Source organism: Schistocerca serialis, chromosome 2 (assembly GCF_023864345.2).
Source record: "Schistocerca serialis cubense isolate TAMUIC-IGC-003099 chromosome 2, iqSchSeri2.2, whole genome shotgun sequence".
Classification (NCBI taxonomy): domain Eukaryota; kingdom Metazoa; phylum Arthropoda; class Insecta; order Orthoptera; family Acrididae; genus Schistocerca; species Schistocerca serialis.
Window position 1 is genome coordinate 580787262 of NC_064639.1, and position 21751 is coordinate 580809012.

At 45.0% G+C, this 21751-nt stretch overlaps 1 protein-coding gene across 1 annotated transcript in view; it reads left to right on the top strand.

Moving 5' to 3' along the window:
- LOC126456245 (uncharacterized) overlaps positions 1 to 21751 on the top strand; it is a 410153-nt gene that overhangs the window by 245158 nt on the left and 143244 nt on the right. Inside the window, exons 4-5 of the mRNA XM_050091997.1 lie at positions 5459 to 5600; positions 13232 to 13470. Coding sequence (XP_049947954.1) covers positions 5459 to 5600; positions 13232 to 13470 — 381 coding nt within the window. The remainder of the gene's footprint in view (positions 1 to 5458; positions 5601 to 13231; positions 13471 to 21751) is intronic.

Genomic DNA, 21751 nt, shown 5'->3' on the forward strand with positions numbered 1-21751 from the left:
ATCTACGCCTGCTACCGTGCTACTAAGGTGCTACCAGTGGCCTAAAAAGCCTGTAGCCATAGAATATGGTTTTATTGTACTTCTGGGTTCCTTAGATTTGCTTAAGTTACAAAAAGAAGTTGATTGAGCTCCGAGTTTTCATTAAGTTCTGGATACGCATCACTAATTAATTCAGCGAATAGTAATACACAGCAGAATTTTTTTGATTCCATCTGCTCTTCCATCGTTCTCCACGTCGTTGACGGAATGTCAAGTTTTAACGTTCCTTTTCTTTGTTTCTCCTCCGTCCTCAGGAGTCTCCCCTCTAAGTAACGTCAAAAATCTCACAACTCTAAAGGCACTGGAACAGTTCTACTTAGTTGGAGCTCTCTGATATGGTTCTTTCTCTTAACCCTTTGAGTCCCACCAATACGAAAAAAATATTATTTTAAATTTTTTCGCAAAATTAATCTTTACTATCATAGTAAGCAACGAATACAAGTAGAAATTAGAAAAAAGTAAATAATCAATTGTTTTAAGGACGCGTTTTCACTTTGAGTCCACTGGGACATAAGGTTCTCACGGTTTTCAATCGCCAATCATTTCATGTGATATATTTGAAGACAATTTCGCACACAATCCCACATCTCGAAAGTCCCATTACCTCATAATACCTAAAAGAATTGCAATCCTAAGTAACAAGCAAAAATGAACCTATAATTTAAAAGTTTGTATCAAAAGTACGTACTGCCCCAGTGGTTTCATTTCGAAACCAGTCATAAAAGCAGTACTACAAACCGAAATTCGCGGTGCAAAAACTTTAGCTATGTTGGGCTCTCCCTGTCTATGATTTCCTGAACATGGTCGCTACGGAAAAAAACACACGTCGCGATCTCGTACGATTACGTAGAACCTTGAACCTTGTAAATGACTGCTACAATGCAGTACATGAGTAGAAGTACCCAGGTATACACCTAGAGGTCTTTGTTACGCAATAACATCGGTGTTTTCATGCGAAAGGCACTAGTAATTCAAATAAAAAAAATTAATAAAATGGTGCTTCGAGGCAGAAACCACTGCTATTCAAATGTTTAAAATTTCCAGTATATTCATTCTGTAATAACAGTAGATTTGCACATCAACAGATGAGAACATTATTTATTTCAGCTACTAGGCCAACAGAGAATAAAGGGTAATGTTTGACAGTTATTACAACCAACTGGCAGCAGAGGGGAGGATGAGTACAGGGAGACGCAGTAAGCCACGGCAGCCGAAACAAGAAGCTGTTGGGAAGCCCGCCTCCTGCCATCTCTTATAATTATAAATCCTTACTCCTCGGTCGTCGGATCAGCTCCAGTGGTTAAACGCGTGCTGGAGAACTTAGCAACCGCGGAATCGATTCCCGGTCAAACCACCGACATTTTTTGTCTACCTTTAACCTAATCTTTTCCTCTAACTGATGTGAAGAATCACCAGTAACTACGTGTGGTTCGGATTTCCAGTTAAACTGCGTACCATCTTTCCCAGGGAGGATTAATGTGGTACGTCAGGGACACACAAATCGCCGAAGTAGTCTCCAATTTGAAACACTTGGACCAGGCTGCAGAACCACACGAAATTATTATTATTATTATTATACCACTTGTTTACTCCAGCGGGAGTGCTTCAGTTTAGCCAGCTGCTACGTACGAAGTACAGTGTGTCTCATTTTAAGAGAATGTGTTACTACAGACGACATCTTTAAATTTAGATGTGGTATTGTCCTCTATTTTGAACTAACGATGTGTCTAGCATTCTCTCTTCATCTTTAGGACGAGGTTTCTCTTCTTATAGTTGCTAGTAGATAAGCTTTCTCGTCGAGAGATAAGAACGATACGTATGTTAATTTATGTATTTCATTGTCTAATACGCTTAGCAGAGTTGCTTCTGTGATCTGTAGTAGAGGGTATTCCATGCACGATGGAAACGGTTTCCGGCGTTGCGCGGCTTCCAGTACCCCAGAAAGCCACCTCTGATGGCCGTATGATACTCCGGTGCGTTGCGCGGACACTTTGACAAGTGGCGTATTCGTTTCAACCGGGAAACTAACTAGACGAGCTAGGACGGATGAAGGAAAGAAATGTGAGAATTTGTTGCAATATTTAGAATTTCACAGCGGTATGTCAGCGGCAAGTGTCACTGACCTGGGCACAAACTCAAATCCACACCTTACAGCGAACAGTGGGGCATCGACTGACCCATTCAGGTAGTGTTGTCCGACGTCGCTGCTGCAGCTACCTACTGAAATTTGTGCACGGAGGAAAGGTTAATTCACAACTGCTAGCCTTTTTTTTCTGATGAAGCATGACTGCGTTTATCATAATATGTTGAAATCGCGGAGCGATGGACGTTGGTGTTTTGAAATCCTCATCAGTTTTATAAAGAGCATAAGGACTGTTAGAAATCCTCATCAGTTATATAAAGAGCATGGAGTCCCCCTCATACAATGGGAAGAGGTTTAAAGTTTACGCCACGACACAGGCGTGTATCTGCTGGCTTGAAATTCATCCACCACCTTTGTTCCCGCTGCAGGTGAAAAACTGGCGGTGCAAAGCACATCTACATCTTTATGGTTACTCCGAAATTCATACTTAAGTGCTTGGCATATGATAACAGAACCACTTTCTATTTCTCGATCGTTTCGCTCTAGAATAGTGTGTGGGAAAAATGTAGTTTCTTATTTTATAGCGATACCCATTTCTCCCCATGTAGGTGTGAATGAAGAAAGCATTTTGGCATTCGGAGTAGAAAGTCGCTGATTGGAATTCCATGAAGAGATCTAGACGCATCCGAAAGAACTTTACGAATTCCCATCCGAACTCCCTTATCATATCCACAACACTCTCTCCTCTATTTCATAATAATACAAGACGAGTTGACGTCCTTTGAAATTTTTCCTCTGTGAGTCCTACCTGATAAGAAACCAATAACGCCTAGCGCGGTTTGGAAATAGAATGACAAGGATAGCATAGGAAGTCTCTGTAGAAGATTTTTCTGCCTCTTCTGTGGGTTCCACCAATAAAACGTAGTCTTTGTTTCACCGCTCCCACAAAGTTATCTACATAATTGTAAGCCGGCCGGAGTGGCCGAGCGGTTCTAGGCGCTACAGTCTGGAACCGCGCGACCGCTACGGTCGCAGGTTCGAATCCTGCCTCGGGCATGGATGTGTGTGGTGTCCTTAGGTTAGTTAGGTTTAAGTAGTTCTAAGTTCTAGGGGACTGATGACCCCAGAAGCTAAGTCCCATAGTGCTCAGAGCCATTTGAACCATTTTTTTTAAATGAGAGCATCATCTTCAAACAAACTAAGTGTATATAGGTTAAGAACCGAAGGCCTGTAACGCTCCTTTGGGAAAGTCAGATATCACTTACATTTCACTAGTGACTTGCCGTAAAAAACTACGAACTGTGAAATCACGAATCCAGTCGGACAATTGAGACTATACTCCAAAGGCACCCAATTTGATTAGAGGACGCTTGTGATGAACGATGTCACAATCCTTCTGGAAATCTAGAAATATGGAATCAAATTTAGATCCCTAGTTGATAGCACTCATTGTTTCTTGTGAATAACGATCCAGTCATCCCTGAGTGGATCGAATTCTCACAAACACGTGTCAGCTGCCTCGGAGAGACAGGAAAATAATGTACAACGTTGTGCAAAATATAACGAGGAAAGTATCTGTCTCATGATGTTTAATGGACATACTGGTCTCCAGATGTTTGGACGCGGTAAACTCACCATAAAATGGTTCAAATGGCTCTGAGCGCTATGGGACTTAACTTCTGAGGTCATCCATCACCTATAACTTAGAGCTACTTAAACCTAACCAACCTAAGGACATCACCCACATCCATGCCTGAGGCAGGATTCGAATCTGCGACCGTAGCGGTTGCGCGGCTCCAGACTGTAGCGCCTAGAACTGCTCGGCCACCCCTGACGCCTCAACTCACCAGTCAGCGTTAGTGTGACACTGTACTGCTTTTCCATGTGAGTCTTTTCAGGGGTGCAATCGGCCCCTACGTCACTTTTGTGGATGACAATGTGCGACCGCATCCAACTGTGGAGATGGAAGACCTCTTGGTTCGAGAGGATATTTGGTGACTGGACTAGCATGCCCGTTCGCTTGCCTTAAATCCTACGGAACAAATGTAAAATACACTATGGAGACTTATTGCAACACGTTCACATGTATCAATGACCATCCGGCAATTGTCAGCCGCATTGGTGGAGGCATGAAACGCACTACTGTAAGAATTCCTTACCCACCTTCTGGCCAGCATGGGAGCAAGTTGCAGAGTATGCATTTCCGCCCGTCGTGATCACCCACCTTATTCAGGACCACGTCCCGCCTTTTGTAATGTTTAGGGGACCATGATGAATCGTGGTGACTTTAGTGTAATTATTTCCTTTGAATAAAAGCGTCATTCCTGTTCGTCTTATTGCATATTTCTGTCAGCGACCTTCCGTACTATAACGTAGCAGTTGTTTTCCTGTATGGTCCGAGTTTCATGGAGCTATGTTAGTTTGGAGTGACACATCTTGCAATAGTTACTTTTGTCCTTAAGTTTTGTACAACTGAGTAGTAGCTAGAGCGAGAAAATTATGGAACCGTATGAAATAAAACCGTCATAACATCTGAACGGTTTGCGTTAGGGCGTTAAAACTGCACAGTTGGCCGCGGGACACGATGGGAATTAGTATGCGCATGCTTGGTTTGGGTTAGCGACGAATCTCAATTTCATTTGGATGGATTGTCAATAAGCAAAATTGGCCCATTTGGGTACTCAGAATCCGCATTTCGCGATCGAGAAGTGTCTTCACCCTCAACGGGTGCAGTGTCCATTCACGGAATAATCGGTGCAATATTCCTTGACGGCACAGTGACTGCCGAACGGTACGTGAAGGTTTCGGAAGATGATTATCCATAGTGACCCAGATTTCGACAAGATGTGGTCCATGCAAGACTTAGGTCGACAACATCGAAGCAGGAGTGTGTTTGATGTCCTGGAGGGGCACTTTGGGGACCGCATTCTGGCTCTGGCAAGGACCTCGACTGATCGTCATATCCTCCGGATCTGAACACATGCAATTCCTTTTTGTGGGGCTGTATTAAAGACATGGCGCACAGTAACAAACTCAAAACCATTGCTGAGTTGAAAACAGCCGTTCAGGAGTCATCGATAGCATCGATGGTCCAACACATTAGCGGGTCATGCAGAATTTCGCCATTCGTCTGCGCCACATCATCGCCAATGATGGTAGGCATATCGAACATGTCATAACCCATATAAGAATATCTGTGGTGACGTTTAAATATTGAATAAAGTGTGCGCACGCCGTAGTTTGCAACTAATTTACGGTTCTTTTCATATTGCTCAACAATTGTAACCCTGTAAGTGTGAAGCACTAGTTGTGGAGTTGGTGTGTTGTGTGTTGCAGGAGGCGTGCCTGTGGCGGCAGGCGACGCTGCGGGTGCTGGAGAACTTGCCAGCCGGCGCGCCGCTCGGGACGCTGGGCCCGCCGCCTCTGTGTGCGCGTCTGGGGACGGGGCGCTGCCGCCGAGTGTACGCCGGCCTCAACGGTACGTGTCCTGCAGCTGTAGCAGCATGCAAGCTGCTGGCCCCTCTGCTAGGGGGAAGGCACCGGAGCCTGGCTAGGCGGAGAGCTCCTAAGCAGCACGGAAGAGTAGAATTGGAGAGCGAAAAAAGATCCGGTGGATAGCGCAGGAAGAAAGTGAAACTGGTGCTGCCGCACAGCGTTTCCTCTAGACTGGCACCTATGGCAACGACGAACTCTGCTTCCCTGTGCGTTTGAGTGATCACTACCAGCATTCCTCGTCACTACATAAGACACTGCGTAGAGACACCGGACTAAATTTCTCTTACGCAATATTTGGTGAACTAGAACTGTGCTCTCATACACTTCTTACTCTTCACTGTCTAACTCACGACATGAAGATATTTCCAACGCAGGAATTCGAACCGTCTGCCTGTAAATTGGATACTGTTGCACAAACTTGTTTTGGTACCTTCCACCTTCGAGACACGTGTAGGACGCTACAAACCAGTACGATCGAAATTATACAGGCAGTATAGCGTCCTGACCTATTTAGAGACGAGGAACCAATGGTCAGAAATGAATGTTTCAGACGGGCGAAGCGTAGAATGAGCAGAGCATGTGAAACAAGTGTGTATACACGGTCCAGTTACATTAATGTAACCCCCGCCTATGTTCGATGTCAAAGTGCAATAAGCAACAGTAGACGGGTATATAAGGCGTGTCGGCGTAATGCAGATAACAGTGCAGTCGTTGTCGTAATGAGGAAAAAAGGAGCGATCTATCTGATGTCCAAAAGGTCATGATCAGTGGCTTCAGGGCAAAGAGTGGAAGCATATCTGAAACGGCTAAGTTTGTAAGCTGTTGACTTGCCTCCGTGGTTAAAGTATACCGAACTTGGCCAACTGGCTTCATGCAGAACCTACGTCAAGTCAACTAGGGTGCACCACAGGCCATAGATAACAGGGGTAAACGACGGCTGTGGAGATGCGAGCAAATAGACGTGCCACTGTTGACCGATTGCGCGCCCCAATGAAGTAAGGGGCCACCCAAATCGTGTCCTCAACGACCGTTCAGTGAACGTTGCTGCGAGTGGGTCCCCGCAGCAGGTGCCTGGCTCACGCACCCATGCTGACTGCTGTTCACCGGCGACGAGTAGTGCAATTTACAGGCCAGTACCATAACTGGACAGGTAGCCTATCAGGTGAATCACGTTTTATGTTCCTTCGGACAGTTGTCCATTGGCGTGTACGGCGTGAAACGTCTGAAAGCAAACACCCAGCAACAATCGTCGGCAGGGTGCAGCCCGGAGGAGGGAACGTTATTGTCTGCGGTATGTTTTCGTGGCGTTCCCTGGATGACCTCGTCATTCTGGAAGGCACAGTGGATCAACACAAGTATGCGTCTACTGCTGCAGACCATCTCCGCCTTATAAGCAATTTGCTTTTCGTCGGCGCGATGGCATCTTCCAGCAGGCAATGCAACATGCCACATACCTCGCAGTGTACGTGCGTGATTCGTAGAGAACCAGGGTGAATTTACCGCTCCCCCTGGTCACCAAACTACCTATATGTAAACAAAATCGAGAATCTTTGGGACATAATCGATCGGGATTTACGCGCAACGGATTCTCAACCGATAAACCTATTGCACCTGGCCACGGCACTGCAGTCGACATGGCTTCACATCCCTGTCTCTACCCACCAAACCTCACTCTCTTCCCTTACGTCCGCGCTGCAAAAGATGGTTATTCAGGCTCTTGACAAGTTGTCACATTAATGTGACTGGACAGTGTGTTCCTACATCGGCGTTCACGGTGAACTTGTTTCTACGTTGTTACATGAATTCATTGGTGGGCCAAAACTCAATATAAACAAAAGAGAAACTAGATGGTAGAGTCCTATTTGTCCTTCACATCGTACAACAGACAACGTGGATTTTAAGAGAGAGTGGCAGAATTTTGTGAGCCGTTGCAGTACATTCAGTGAGGTTGGCAATCGTCATTCCGAAGAGTTGCTGCGAGCTTGTTGCCATAAGGCGTAAGTTTCTTGTAACAATAAGAAACTAAAGTTTTCTTTCTGATAACTAGCTACTAATCCCAAAGTAATCAATTTAGAACGCTCAACGTTAGGTGTAATATTTACCATGATGTCTGGAAATCTTAGAGGAAAGAGGCTGCGTGGCGTTTCAGGCAGCTCAACTGCTTGGCCGCTTGTCAAGGGCCTCATATAATATATAACTTAAGTGCCTTTTTTTGGCGGTGAGTGTTTGTAGCTTAAACCTTATAAGCCGAGTTCTTCCAACATGTCATGTTCCAGAAATATGCTGAAAATGGCAGTATTCCAGGAACGAAAGTTATAATTTGGACTTTGAACAAAATGCTTGCCAATTAAGATGCCAGACTTACATTTCCAGTTTTTTTTTCTTCTATGGCCTATTGGCAGGTTACCTAAATACATCGGGTGAATGTCAGAACTGTTCACAAATGAAGCGGTGATTGTTTTCTTCTGTTATATTTGTCAATTCCGAACTTCAGTACAGTTCAAACGTTGGCCAAAGTCAATAAACGAGAGCAAATTTTCTCAAGAAGGTGACTGAAGTGTTACTAGATACCATAAAACTGAACCACACCACATTTGACATGTAAAGATTGCCAAAACATGCGAAGTCCGTTCGAATAATAAATGTAATTGTTTTTTGAAAAAAACGTATATATTCCTCTTCGCCAACATTATCATCTCCAAAATAGTTCGCATTAAATATTTCACGCTTATGTTAGCGCTTTTTCTAACGCTCAAGCCACTTCTGCAACCTGATCTTTGAGATAACTTGTAGCTCTCTCGTCGATGCGGTGTTAGTCTCATTTATGCTAGTAAAGTGACATCCTTTAAGGTTTTATTTATATTTTGGAACAGCAAAAATCATATAGGACCATGTTTGGTGAATATAAAGGCTCAAGCATCATTACAATACTGTTTCCAGTCAAAAATTCTCTAACAAGTAACGAAGTGTAAACAGTTGCATTATCGTGGTTCAGAAGCTATGAAATGATTTGCCACAAATCGAGGGACGCAACACATGGAACTGACAGTGTGCTCTGCAGCTACAACGGATCTGAAAACGTTCAGAATATAACGATGTGGTGTCGTGGGTTTATCTGCTTTTCGCATCGTGTAGAGCTTCATAATATAATTGTTGTTGGTAATGGACCGTGGACTGCTACCGCGAATGCTCAGTAGCGACGTCACTACTACTTGTAATGAGGTCCTAGAGCTGGCCGTCGAATCCATTGCTACGGAAGAGCTGCCAAGAGGTCTGAAGGATCACTTGGTAACTGCTAAAGGGTTGCAGTTTGCCTGTCGAATGCATCCCCCGCGTGTCCTATAGGACTGATATCCAGGAACATTGTTCTCAATGAAATCGGTGTTTGCCACCTGCTAGATCAAATCGACTCGATAGAGAGGGGCATGGTAGTTTGTGAAAATGCTTTCTAGAGCAACAGTACGTCTCAAATTCGTACAAGCGCAGTTATTGTCTGTAACTTTTGGTATTGATAGTATTCCTCTGGCAACCAGAGGCACTCTGGATATCAGTACGCCGATCCATACTGACGCTAGTATCATACCATCAAACTGTTTTCATGTGATTGATACAGTCACCACTTATAGCCTAGACGATTCTTGGACAAAAATAATTCTCTAAAGTCATGCGGGATTCGACTGTGGAGAGAAAATTTCTCAATTAATGATCCACAATTGAGCACTGCAGGTGCGTGGCGAAGGCGACTGAGCGGTACTCGTTCCCCGTCTTTTACTACCTACGCGAGCTGGCCTCACTGGCTTTTACACGGACGAGCACTCGCCGACTTGCTTGCAGTTAAGAAAGCGTCACAGTTAATTACGTCACAACGCAGCGCTAGGTGCAGAGGAAACGCTTGGAGCCTGCAGACACTACGACTTCGTGGCTCATGCACATCAGCTTTAGATCGGCGTGGCGATGCAAGTTGCGCAGGTGGCGAGATAGCGGTCGACTTCGGCAACATACACGAAACTGTGCGAAGTTTATTCACCGTCTCTGCAGCAAGCCATAACCGACTGAACACCACGTGAAATGGCCTGCAGACTGCTCTACTCCGAAGCAATGGGTCCCGCCTCTGCGGTCTGCACACTGCTGTACGTTGAGCATAAACAGCAGCTGCTCTGAGACTCGGAACCCTGTTTGCAGAGAAACCGCAACGTCTGTGGCAGGTGCTGGTTCTGCAGGCGTTTTCAGATTCCATCATCCACTTAATACTTGCTGTTGGTCCTGTATCAGAGTGTTTCATGTTGACCGACCTCGTACTAGTCTAGTACAGCCATTTATTGTGCCCCCCGCCCAAACCCTCGAAATACGACACGGAACGGAGCCACTGAGACTACGATATGTTCTGGCCTACTTCAGGGTGTCAAAGAAACAGATGTAAAATGAGACAGTTGTCACACTATGTGACGTACATCATTAAGAGACCTCTTTTCCTCGAAAAAGGTCAGTAATCACGACAAAGATCTTACCAGAGTGAAAAACGCTCTTATCATAGCACAAAAAAGGCGAGTATGTCCTGGACAGAGCAGGGGTTATAAGAGAAGGGAAGTAGTTTTTCGGCTTTTCTGTCAGCTTAAAAGACATTGAAATCAAAACATCTTGACACATTCGCGCTTTTAGTTCACTCCTAGACTCTTTTAGCTATTACAAGAATACTGTTAAACACTGTGATGTTATATATTTTTTACTGTGATTGGCGAATCTTGTGGATTTTGCACGAAGGATCTAGGCTATGAATCCATGAAGTTCAAGATGCAATTGTGCCAACACATTGGAGCTAGGAGATCTGACTGCGCTGGGGAAACAAGGGCACTATGTGCTACATTTTTCATTCTGGTTCAAACTTTTACTCTACCGTAGTTTTAACATTAGACCGCAATAGCTTGGCAACTGATATACACTCCTGGAAATGGAAAAAAGAACACATTGACACCGGTGTGTCAGACCCACCATACTTGCTCCGGACACTGCGAGAGGGCTGTACAAGCAATGATCACACACACGGCACAGCGGACACACCAGGAACCGCGGCGTTGGCCGTCGAATGGCGCTAGCTGCGCAGCATTTGTGCACCGCCGCCGTCAGTATCAGCCAGTTTGCCGTGGCATACGGAGCTCCATCGCAGTCTTTAACACTGGTAGCATGCCGCGACAGCGTGGACGTGAACCGTATGTGCAGTCGAGGGACTTTGAGCGAGGGCGTATAGTGGGCATGCGGGAGGCCGGGTGGACGTACCGCCGAATTGCTCACCACGTGGGGCGTGAGGTCTCCACAGTACATCGATGTTGTCGCCAGTGGTCGGCGGAAGGTGCACGTGCCCGTCGACCTGGGACCGGACCGCAGCGACGCACGGATGCACGCCAAAACCGTAGGATCTTACGCAGTGCCGTAGGGGACCGCACCGCCACTTCCCAGCAAATTAGGGACACTGTTGCTCCTGGGGTATCGGCGAGGACCATTCGCAACCATCTCCATGAAGCTGGGCTACGGTCCCGCACACCGTTAGGCCGTCTTCCGCTCACGCCCCAACATCGTGCAGCCCGCCTCCAGTGGTGTCGCGACAGGCGTGAATGGAGGGACGAATGGAGACGTGTCGTCTTCAGCGATGAGAGTCGCTTCTGCCTTGGTGCCAATGATGGTCGTATGCGTGTTTGGCGCCGTGCAGGTGAGCGCCACAATCAGGACTGCATACGACCGAGGCACACAGGGCCAACACCCGGCATCATGGTGTATGGAGCGATCTCCTACACTGGCCGTACACCACTAGTGATCGTCGAGGGGACACTGAATAGTGCACGGTACATCCAAACCGTCATCGAACCCATCGTTCTACCATTCCTAGACCGGCAAGGGAACTTGCTGTTCCAACAGGACAATGCACGTCCGCATGTATCCCGTGCCACCCAACGTGCTCTAGAAGGTGTAAGTCAACTATCCTGGCCAGCAAGATCTCCGGATCTGTCCCCCATTGAGCATGTTTGGGACTGGATGAAGCGTCGTCTCACGCGGTCTGCACGTCCAGCACGAACGCTGGTCCAACTGAGGCGCCAGGTGGAAATGGCATGGCAAGCCGTTCCACAGGACTACATCCAGCATCTCTACGATCGTCTCCATGGGAGAATAGCAGCCTGCATTGCTGCGAAAGGTGGATATACACTGTACTAGTGCCGCCATTGTGCATGCTCTGTTGCCTGTGTCTATGTGCCTGTGGTTCTGTCAGTGTGATCATGTGATGTATCTGACCCCAGGAATGTGTCAATAAAGTTTCCCCTTCCTGGGACAATGAATTCACGGTGTTCTTATTTCAATTTCCAGGAGTGTAGATTTTAGTTGACTCGGGCAACGACTGATCCGGTACAGCTTTGTTTTTATTATTTTTCGAACAATGTTGGTTATTTAGTGGCAACGGATAAAGCTTTCACAAAACAATAGCGGACCATTAAGTACATGTATTCGTCTACCGTGTTACAAAATTTTAAACGATTGGCACAAGTTTGAAACAATGAAGCGGCGCACGTAAAAACGCCGACAAGAATTTATTTTCTGCACATGAGATACGAATGGAGCTAGATTTTTGAAAGCGAGTTTTCAATTTCATCGTAAAAATACATTTTTTTTGCATCTGAATCATTTTAAGCACTCTTCGCGCATTCAATTCACGTAATAATGAATTTGACGTACGACATTTAGCTCGAGTTTAAGCCACCGTATGTCGACGACAGATAAATATTATTGAATAAAAAAGACATAGTTTTGACTTTATCCATTTATTTACCTTCGTGCAAAGTTTGAACCGATTCGTACAAATTTAAATTTTGAAAGTGACACGTTTCAAAATCCTCCCAGAAAACAAGTTTCTTTCTTTTTTTTCTCCAAAAATCCAAACGAAGGAAGATTTTTTTTAAACCTTTAGAATTTATCTGAGAGCAAGTTCTGATACACCGGTGGACCAGATTTGAACCATCAGTGTCGTTATACCCCAGTGTTGTTTAAGGATGACTGTTTTTGCACGTAAAATCCGAAAGAGGGTGAGTGTTTCAGTACTTAGAATACAAACGGTGCACATACAAGCGGTCCCATTTCCTGAACATTAATTTCAGCGCAATTAAAATCTTTTCGAAAACAAATTAATCGATTCGCGCAATTAGCCTGGGCGTCAGCTCGAATTCATCGTTCAAAACTTGCTTATATACTGTAACATCTCTACAGCAAAACAGATGTTCGAATGGTTAAACAAATGGCAGCTGATCCGAGCTAAACCGATAATAGGAACCGAGCACCGCCAAACCCTGCCCCCCCCCCCCCCCTCCCCACCCGCCCAAACCGCGATTCTGCGCTTGCCCACTGTGACGATACGCATGGTGCTCTGCTTTTCGGTATTTGCAGACGAGCCTACGCCTTGCAGACAGTACACCTTTGCTATGCAGGTGACAGAGTTTATGCGTGTGGGCGAATTTTGGCGATATGTGCAGTGACTGCTCACGTCTCACTTTCCATTTGCTGGTCTCATCTGGCAGCCTAGTGTACAGTGGTAGCTGTTGGCAGCCGTCAGCCGCACGTGTGTGGTGTGCGCAGCGTCACTGGACGGAGTTTCGGTGAGTCCGAGCCCGCCGGCACTGGGCGGCGCGCTGCAGGCTCTCACGTCGCGGCCGCTGGACCGGGAGGACCCACAGCTGGAGCAGCCACAGTGGCGGCGGATGGCGGCGGCCGGCGCCGCGCTGTCCCTGGAGGTGCTGGACGCCGACGACAGCGTGCCCGCCACCATCAACGACGGACATCTCTACAGCAGCCGCCCTGGCGGACTCCTGCACAAGGTGAGGCCAGGTAGTGCCTAATAGCGGGGTCCGTACATCTGAATCACGAGTCTAGCCCTCAGGGTTGCTGATGAGTCTTCCAGCCTGTACGGCGGTGGTCGAAGAGACTTTTCAGCTCCTGACGTTTCGTCCAGAGCTGCGCTGGGCGCTTGTGCAGGTGCACCTGGTGACGATGAGTCTTGCCAAGAGCACCTCCGACGATGTACAGCACAGCTCTGGACGGAACGTCGGTAGATGAAAAGTTTCTTCGACCCCGGCCGTACAGCCGACAAGACTCATCAGCAACTATGACACCCGGTCGTGAAAGCCTTCATTGATAGCTCTCAGAGTTTTATTTTAGAGATCGGGCAACCGGAGAAAAAACTGCACGTTGTGAATAAAATTTTCTGGCTGTTAAAAGGCTTTTATTAAAAAGTTGCTGCCGGTTTCACATCAACAGGGGTGGTAGCTTTTTAAAAAATCATGGCGCGGCTAAGTGGTTGCTTGTAGCCAAGACCCATATCTAGACATGAACGATGGGACTTGACTGCAAGCATCTTCTACACCGCGCCACGACTTTTTGAAAAACTGCCACATGAAGATGAATATCTACTGATGCGAAACCGGCATTGACTTTCTAACAAAAGTATTTTAACAGCCAATGCGGATGAGTTTATTCACCGTCTCAGAGTTTGGCTCACAGTGATGACTGGGTGTTGTGTGCTGTCCTTAGGTTAGGTAGGTTTAAGTAGTTCTAAGTTCTAGGGGACTGATGACCATAGCTGTTAAGTCCCATAGTGCTCAGAGGGGGGGGGGGGGGGGGGGGGGGGGACACGGTAACTGGATTTTTGCAATTTTTTTTACATTCATAGTACATGAAGTTCATAACAGAAATATCAATATTCCAAAGAAGTTCGATGCAACTCCCAAAAATTGTCAAGAAAATCGACTTTGAAATTAAAGCTCCTTTTTTCGAAGTGCAGTGTGGCTATATGGGACAATGATCACTTATCACGTTGGTAGCTTCGGATCGATTCCTGGCCAACGCAGATTTTTAAGTAGTGGTGCATTTTCCGCAAGTATTTCCTCGAAACGTAAAATACATAAAAGATTGTAGAAAAACCGGTAGCGATCGAGACTGGTAATTGCTGGCTGGAATCTCGTTTCGGATATTTCTTTCGCTGCTTTTCCTTCAATTGAAACACCTATGTCATCAAATATATGCTGATCAACACGTATACAGTTGTAATTTTTATGGTCTCATATCTCAGTCGGAAAAACGGAACTCTTGTAGGATCACTTTGTTGTCAGTATGTCTGTGCGTCTGTCTGTTCGATTTTTCAAAACCCTTTTTCTCAGGAACAGATAGACAGATCAAGATGACATTTATGTTTCTTGTTAAGGTCTATAGTCCCTTAGCCGCGTAAAAATGTGAAACACCTAAGTCTACCCAGTCAAAAGATACGATCATTTGTCTCAAATATTTTCTTACTCGCAAACTCACTCACCACAACCTACAGGGTACTTCCCGTTGACCTAGAATCATAAAAGTTCCCAATAGGCAAGATTTTACACTACAGCCGGCCACTGCGGCTGAGCAGTTCTAGGCGCTTCAGTGCGGAACTGCGCTGCTGCTACAGTCGCAGGTTCGAATCCTGCCACGAGCATGGATGTGTGTGATGTCCTTAGGTTAGTTAGGTTTATGGCTCTGAGCACTATGCGACTTAACTTCTGAGGCCATCAGTCGCCTGGAACTTAGAACTACTTAAACCTAACTAACCTAAGGACATCACACACATCCATGCCCAAGGCAGGATTCGAACCTGCGACCGTAGCGGTCGCTCGGTTCCAGACTGCAGCGCCTAGAACCGCACGGCCACTCCGGCCGGCCAGTTAGGTTTAACAAGGGGAGGCCGCCAATTGTGAAATTCAGATTCGATTCATACTGCGCATAATAAAAGCTCGTGGCCAGAGGTGCAATGTGGCAAAGCACCAAGATGCACTTCTCAGCCGTTGTCGAGAGAATCGACAGTTGAAAGAAACCGTTGCGGTGAAATGCTCTCCACGATTAACAGTTTCCCACAGCGTCGTCGCGCAGCGGTAAGCGCTCGGGTTGGTAATCCGAAGGTCGCCCGATCGAATCTCGCGCCGTGCAACTTTTTTTTATTAGTATTTGTTTTTTGTAATTCAAATGTATATATATATATATATATATATATATATATATATATATATATATATGTATACACACAGACGTTATTATATATATAAAATTCCCGGCAATCAGTTGCAACAATTATGCATATAATAAGTTGTTGAAAGTCGTTTGTCGTGGAAAAACTGGCGACTTCTAACATGATTATGTTTTCCGCAAACAAAGTTGTATTTCACAAATGTTATTAATTGTCTTATTGTCTTCATAATGTTTACCACGTATAGTTAACGGAAGACGCAGAAACGATATTCCGAAACGAATACGTATAGTGTAAGTCAAACGTTCGAATTAGAACAGAGACCCCACGATATATATATATATATATATATATATATATATATATATTTGAATTACAAAAAACAAATACTAAAAAAAAAAGATTGCCTGGCGCGAGATTCGATCCGGCGACCTTCGGATTACGAACCCGAGCGCTTACCGCTGCGCCACGACGCTGTGGAAAATTATTAATCGTAGAGAGTATTTCACCGCGACGGTTACTTTTAACTGTCGATTTTCTCGACAACGGTTGAGAAGTACATCTTGGTGCTTTGCCACATTACACCTCTGGCCATGAGCTTTTATTATGCGCAGTATGAATCGAATCTGAATTTCACAATTGGCGGCCTCCCCTTGTAAGTAGCTCTAAGTCTAGGGGACTGATGACCTCAGATGTAAAGCCCCATAGTGCCTAGAGCCATTTGAACCATTTTTTTTTACATTACAACCAAAGAGAAAATCCGAAAACTGTCATTTGTAATTGTATCACACGAAAAACATTTTTGTCATTTGTTATCAAACTGTATGTTCGTCGGTCTGTTAAGACACCTATCTCTCAGGAATGGGTAAATTGAAATTTATGTCACATGCTGAGATCTATAGTCCTTTGGTGGTGTAAAAATTTCAGTCTTAAAATGTCAATGCTATCAAATGATACTGCCATTTATGTCACATATTTTGATACTCGCAAAACTCACTCATTAAAAGCCATATCGTATGCAGAAACCCAGGTTTCATTACGAATATAAATTATTAATTACTAATCTTTTATAAAAGATTGTTTCTAAAGATAACTATCTTCATGCATTTTACGCTTCACGAAATTCGTCGTAGAACTTGGATCTTTGTTTAAAAATATGTCCTGTTTCCAGAATCGAATCCAGGACACCTACGCAGGAGGCGGACTTTCTACCATGGAGCCACACAGCCCCTTAGAAACAGCGATCTTATATTACGGTATCAAAGACATTCGGAAAACTTCAGTTCCTCGAGAATTTTTGAGAGTTGCATCAAGTTGCTTTGGTAGTGTCGTATTTGAGCTCTGAACTTTGTGTGCTAAAAATATAAAAATCCGATTGCCGTGTAGTGACCTTGTCATATTAATTTAATTACACACACATCAGCATATTTACAGCTTTTCTTGTACATAGCGGTGGCCAGAATAAATTCACAGCAGCAAGTAGTAGGTGAAGCCTAATTAATGGTGTTAGTATGTGGTATAATCTAGAGAAAGTCTGCCCCTGGTAGCTGAGTGGTCAGCACGACGGAATGTCGTATCTAACGATAGACTTGCACCAGGCGAACGACCTAGCGGACGGGGGGCACTAGCCACTCGGTATATTTTATCTAGAGAAAAATGAATAGACGAGGACATGTGGTTTTGTACAACTTGCCCTATTTAAACAGGTTTTAAAACCTTGTTGCAGCTCCTTGTACCATACTTACTTCCTGTGTTGTAATAAGTTATAATTAATGCACTATGATATAGAAATATTCACATTCCAACTTAACAGTGTTGTTGTCCAGTTGTTCCTTCTTGCTAAGTACTGTAGGCGCCCCGGTGGTCCCGGTCGCCTACGGTGGACTGGATGGCCGAGCGGTGACCTCTCCAGTTGTCAGGATGCTAGGAAATGGCTGTAGAAGCGTCAGAAACGCCAAAGAAACATTATTAATTCATAACACCTTTATTCCTGCCGAGTACAATGTGGCATGTTGATATCAACGACCATCCCCGAGTCCTCGCTGACTCGTAGCGATGACACCAGCTCCGGGCCGCACAGTCTTGCTAGCGCAGCGCCGCGTGCTGTGACGTAGCGAAGGAATGTCCTTACTTCGTACTTCGGCCGCGTATTGCTGGTGGCGCTAGGCTGACCGGTCGGCTCGGCTGCGGACAGCAAGCCGCTGCACGTGGAGGCTCCGGGTTGGAGCCCCGGTGCTGTCGGCACGATATGTGTTCTTGTAGTGCAGAGTGAACTCTATCCCACCCCGTCTTCTTCCCTGCTCCTCCTGGTGGCTCCACCGCGGTGGATGGGCGGAATGGGCTGCAGTCCCCCAGCGTCGTCGGCTCACCCAGTTGTGACGGCAGATGCACAGGGCCTAGGCCCCGCACGATCTCGACGACGGCTCCCTGATGTGGTCCGCATTGGCGGCGAGCGAGTCTGCCGCGAAGTCTGCTAATCCTGGGCTGATGATTGACAGCGGCAGCAGAGCGGACCAGAGCTGGTACTGTCCCTTCACGTCTGCTGCTGGATGGGCCGCCCTTTCTGCAACATCTCCTTAATAAAGATTAACATGTCGATCACCGAGCTGAGCGCTACGCAGCGACTCAGTACACATCTAACTGCAAGTCTAACTGCGAGTGCCTTGTTGCTATCAAAGCTGACGTATTTAAAGGAAGCACGAGCGACGTCCTGACGTAAAATGGTTCAAATGGCTCTGAGCCCTATGGGACTTAACATCTGACGTCATCAGTCCCCTTGAACTTAGAACTACTTAAACCTAACTAACCCAAGGACATCACACACATCCATGCCCGAGGCAGGATTCGAACCTGCGACCGTAACGGTCACGTGGTTCCAGACTGAAGCGCCTAGAACCGCATGGCCACACCGACCAGCTAGTCCTGATGTCATGCTCATTTGTAATGAACTCATTCGTTCGACTTATACTGCGGATTCATCTGTCGTACTCGCCCCTTAGGTGTTCTTGCGACAGAGTTACATGTTGTTACGGCAGACTTACGCGAAGTTGTGAAATGCAGTACAGCTGACGCTATACCTCTGTCTTGCACTCTACGAAAGTCTCCGTCTACCACAAATCCGTGTGCTAAGCAATTCTCTCTCGCCTGTTGTGTGTAACCAGGCCATTGCCCCCTGCGTGACGACGCATTCCGATACATGTGCAATCCTCTTAGCTCTTGGCTAACGTACTGCCTCTGGCTCTCGGCATAGGCAACGAAACTTTGACAATATTCCACGTTTCCAACTCTTTACTATTCCGCGACACTACAGTACTTTCAGCTGCTGCAGCTGTTTAATTAAAACTGATATTCTTTTGAGAGAATTTTGTATTCAGAGAGCACAGAAAATAACTTGTCCTGTGCCTGCGTGGATAGACTGTTAGGGGACGGGACAATGGCACTGGTGAGGATTTCACTGTGTACGGCCACTGCGTGGTAGTGGAGTTGAACTTCAACAGCAAAAGCCTACTCAAAAGTAGAAGTTCTCAGTAACAGACTGCGTGTCTGCAAATGATCTTATTAACATGGTATGCCAGTTTGACCAGTAAATCGACAGTCAATTGCCTCTGAGTAGAATACTGGATAATATAATCAGAGTAGCTATTAACAACTGAGACAGCTGCTTATAACACACAAGCGCAAAGCTCACCAGGGGGCAGTAAAGAAATAATAGTAGTGGGGATAAACTCGCTTAGGACGGAGAATGAATATGCGTATCTACACATGTACCAAATTATTTTGCGCGAGCACTGCACCGCAAACAAAAGATGGTAGAGTGCGAGCTAGTGGACTTTAGACTGTGTCATCTGAATTGACACTTCTGTTGCTTTCCCGAACTCAACGGAGTTGTTCGCCACATGATTTCAGAATAATGTCCACTTTAGTTACAAAATTAATCACCATAAAACGTTCTCTCTCTCTCTCTCTATTTCTCTTGCCCTCTCTGATACCCAGTTAGAATACTCTACTCCGCTGTGACGTTTAAATCTTTCGTCATACTGTCTCTGTATGTCAATGGGATTAACTAAGCGCGTGACTGAATTTTAAGTTCGTTGGCGTCGAATATACGTCTAGGAGACGGCCCCACGCCTATCGCATTAACAGTTATTGCTCTGTTATCTTCTTATAACTTTATGAAATTATAGGTGATGAAAGAAATAAACGTCGTTAACTAAAGCTGGATATTGTTGAGTAATAAAAATATTTATTCAGCCCTTGATTAACACTGTGTGCATAAAGAAAGAGGGAGTTACTTACTTGACGAAGAATGCACTAAATCCGGCCCCCAACGCTCCTGTTCGAAGTTAAAGTTCGAAAAATCGGTTGCGGATAGCTTTTCAAAGTCTACAAACCCGTGCTGAAATTTCACGTCTCTAAATACGACGCTGCAGTTCTGAGTTAATGCCCACGAACCTAATCACAAGTTTCATAATTCTAACGTTGCTCTGCTGTTCAGAGATAAACTCCAAAAGTGCAAATTTCGGAAACTTTTCTGAGTTCCCAAACTCTTGCAGAAATTCTACAGTTCCAAGAGTTGTCACCCGAAAATTTTTAAACGCTTTTAGTCGCATCTGACACGCGCTCATCGTCATACCTCCGACCTCTCAAACCGAAGTGCCGCAGGCCAAACGGCCGTTGCCGTCGTATAGGCTCCATTTGTCGCTGCAAAATCCACAAAATTACACGCACTGTACATGTTTCCATAAAAACTACACATGTAAAGCTCTACATGATTCGCGCTTGCACGGTGATTCAGCTATTGAAAATAGCAGTTTCATTGTCTTCGTATAAGACAGTATACCGTAATGTCTATCGTTAAAAAAACATTCTCTGGTTTTAAGCTGTGTCAAGTAGTGTACTGCCCACGAGCTTTCGGCAGAGATCTCTGCCAAAAGCTCGTGAGCAGTAAACCACTTGACGCGGCTTGAAACCAGAGAATGTTTTACTAACGGATATCCCCGCGAAAACATGCATTCGTACATGTCTGTCGTCGGTTGCATACGATCTTATAACGAATAAAATTACATGAAATTTAGCGCTAAAGTATTATGCATGGATTTGGGCTGGAATTCCTGCTTTTCCGAGGTGACATTAATTTTTTTTTTTGGAATGTCTTTGTTTTTGGGGATATTTGCATCTAATTCGGCGAAATAGTCAACATTAGCATCATTTAAATCTACTGAGAATTAAATGTCTACAGATGACTATAGTATGTTATGTAGCACTGTCGCTAAATTTTTCTTGTTTTGCAATTTATTTTACTACTTGGGGGTAAAGTGAAATTCGGACAGTTAGTAGCCGAAATGAAAGGTTCATTCAAATCCGTTGACCTAGGTTTCGATGTCTTTGAAAAAATCTTCTTCAAAATTATCAGAGGTTACGCTGGTTACATAATGTTGCGGAGGTACGTTAAAGTTGTAGAGAACTAGATACACTTGTGAAATACTGGCTAATGACGGTCAGCATGATTTGCACGCTTTTACTATTATTGAGGTGAATTTTATCTTTGATTGATGCATCGTGGCTACAATTTTAACGTACCTCCACAATATTATTTAACCATTATAAGCACAGATTTTTGTGAAGAAAGCATTTTTCAAAGACGTCGAAACCTAGGTCAAGAGTATGAATAAACCTTTCATTTTTGCAAATGACTGGTTATATTTCACTTCACCATCACAAAGATTCCACTCTACGGCTGCTGCATCCAGCCATTTTCAAGGTTTTAAAATTTATTTTGCACCAAAATTAGTTTTTTAACGCTCTGAATCAACATTCCAGCTCATAACTCAAATTTTATTGCTTTAATAAAAAGTCTGAAACTATTTTTCGGTAGTGCTCTCCAACCACTACCTGTTGACGTTTTATCTTGAAGAGCTCGTTAAGCGTTTGCTATTAACGTTTAAAATTGGGATCTACATTAATGTCTTTCACAATATCTAAAGTGAGTGGATGCTTAGACGACTTCCTAGGAAGTATGTCTGTCATTGTCCGTTCTGTGTATTGATATGGCTTTTACTTTTGCGGCGGCCGTGTACAATTTGCAGGCTGTGAATTTGGATGATGGTGGC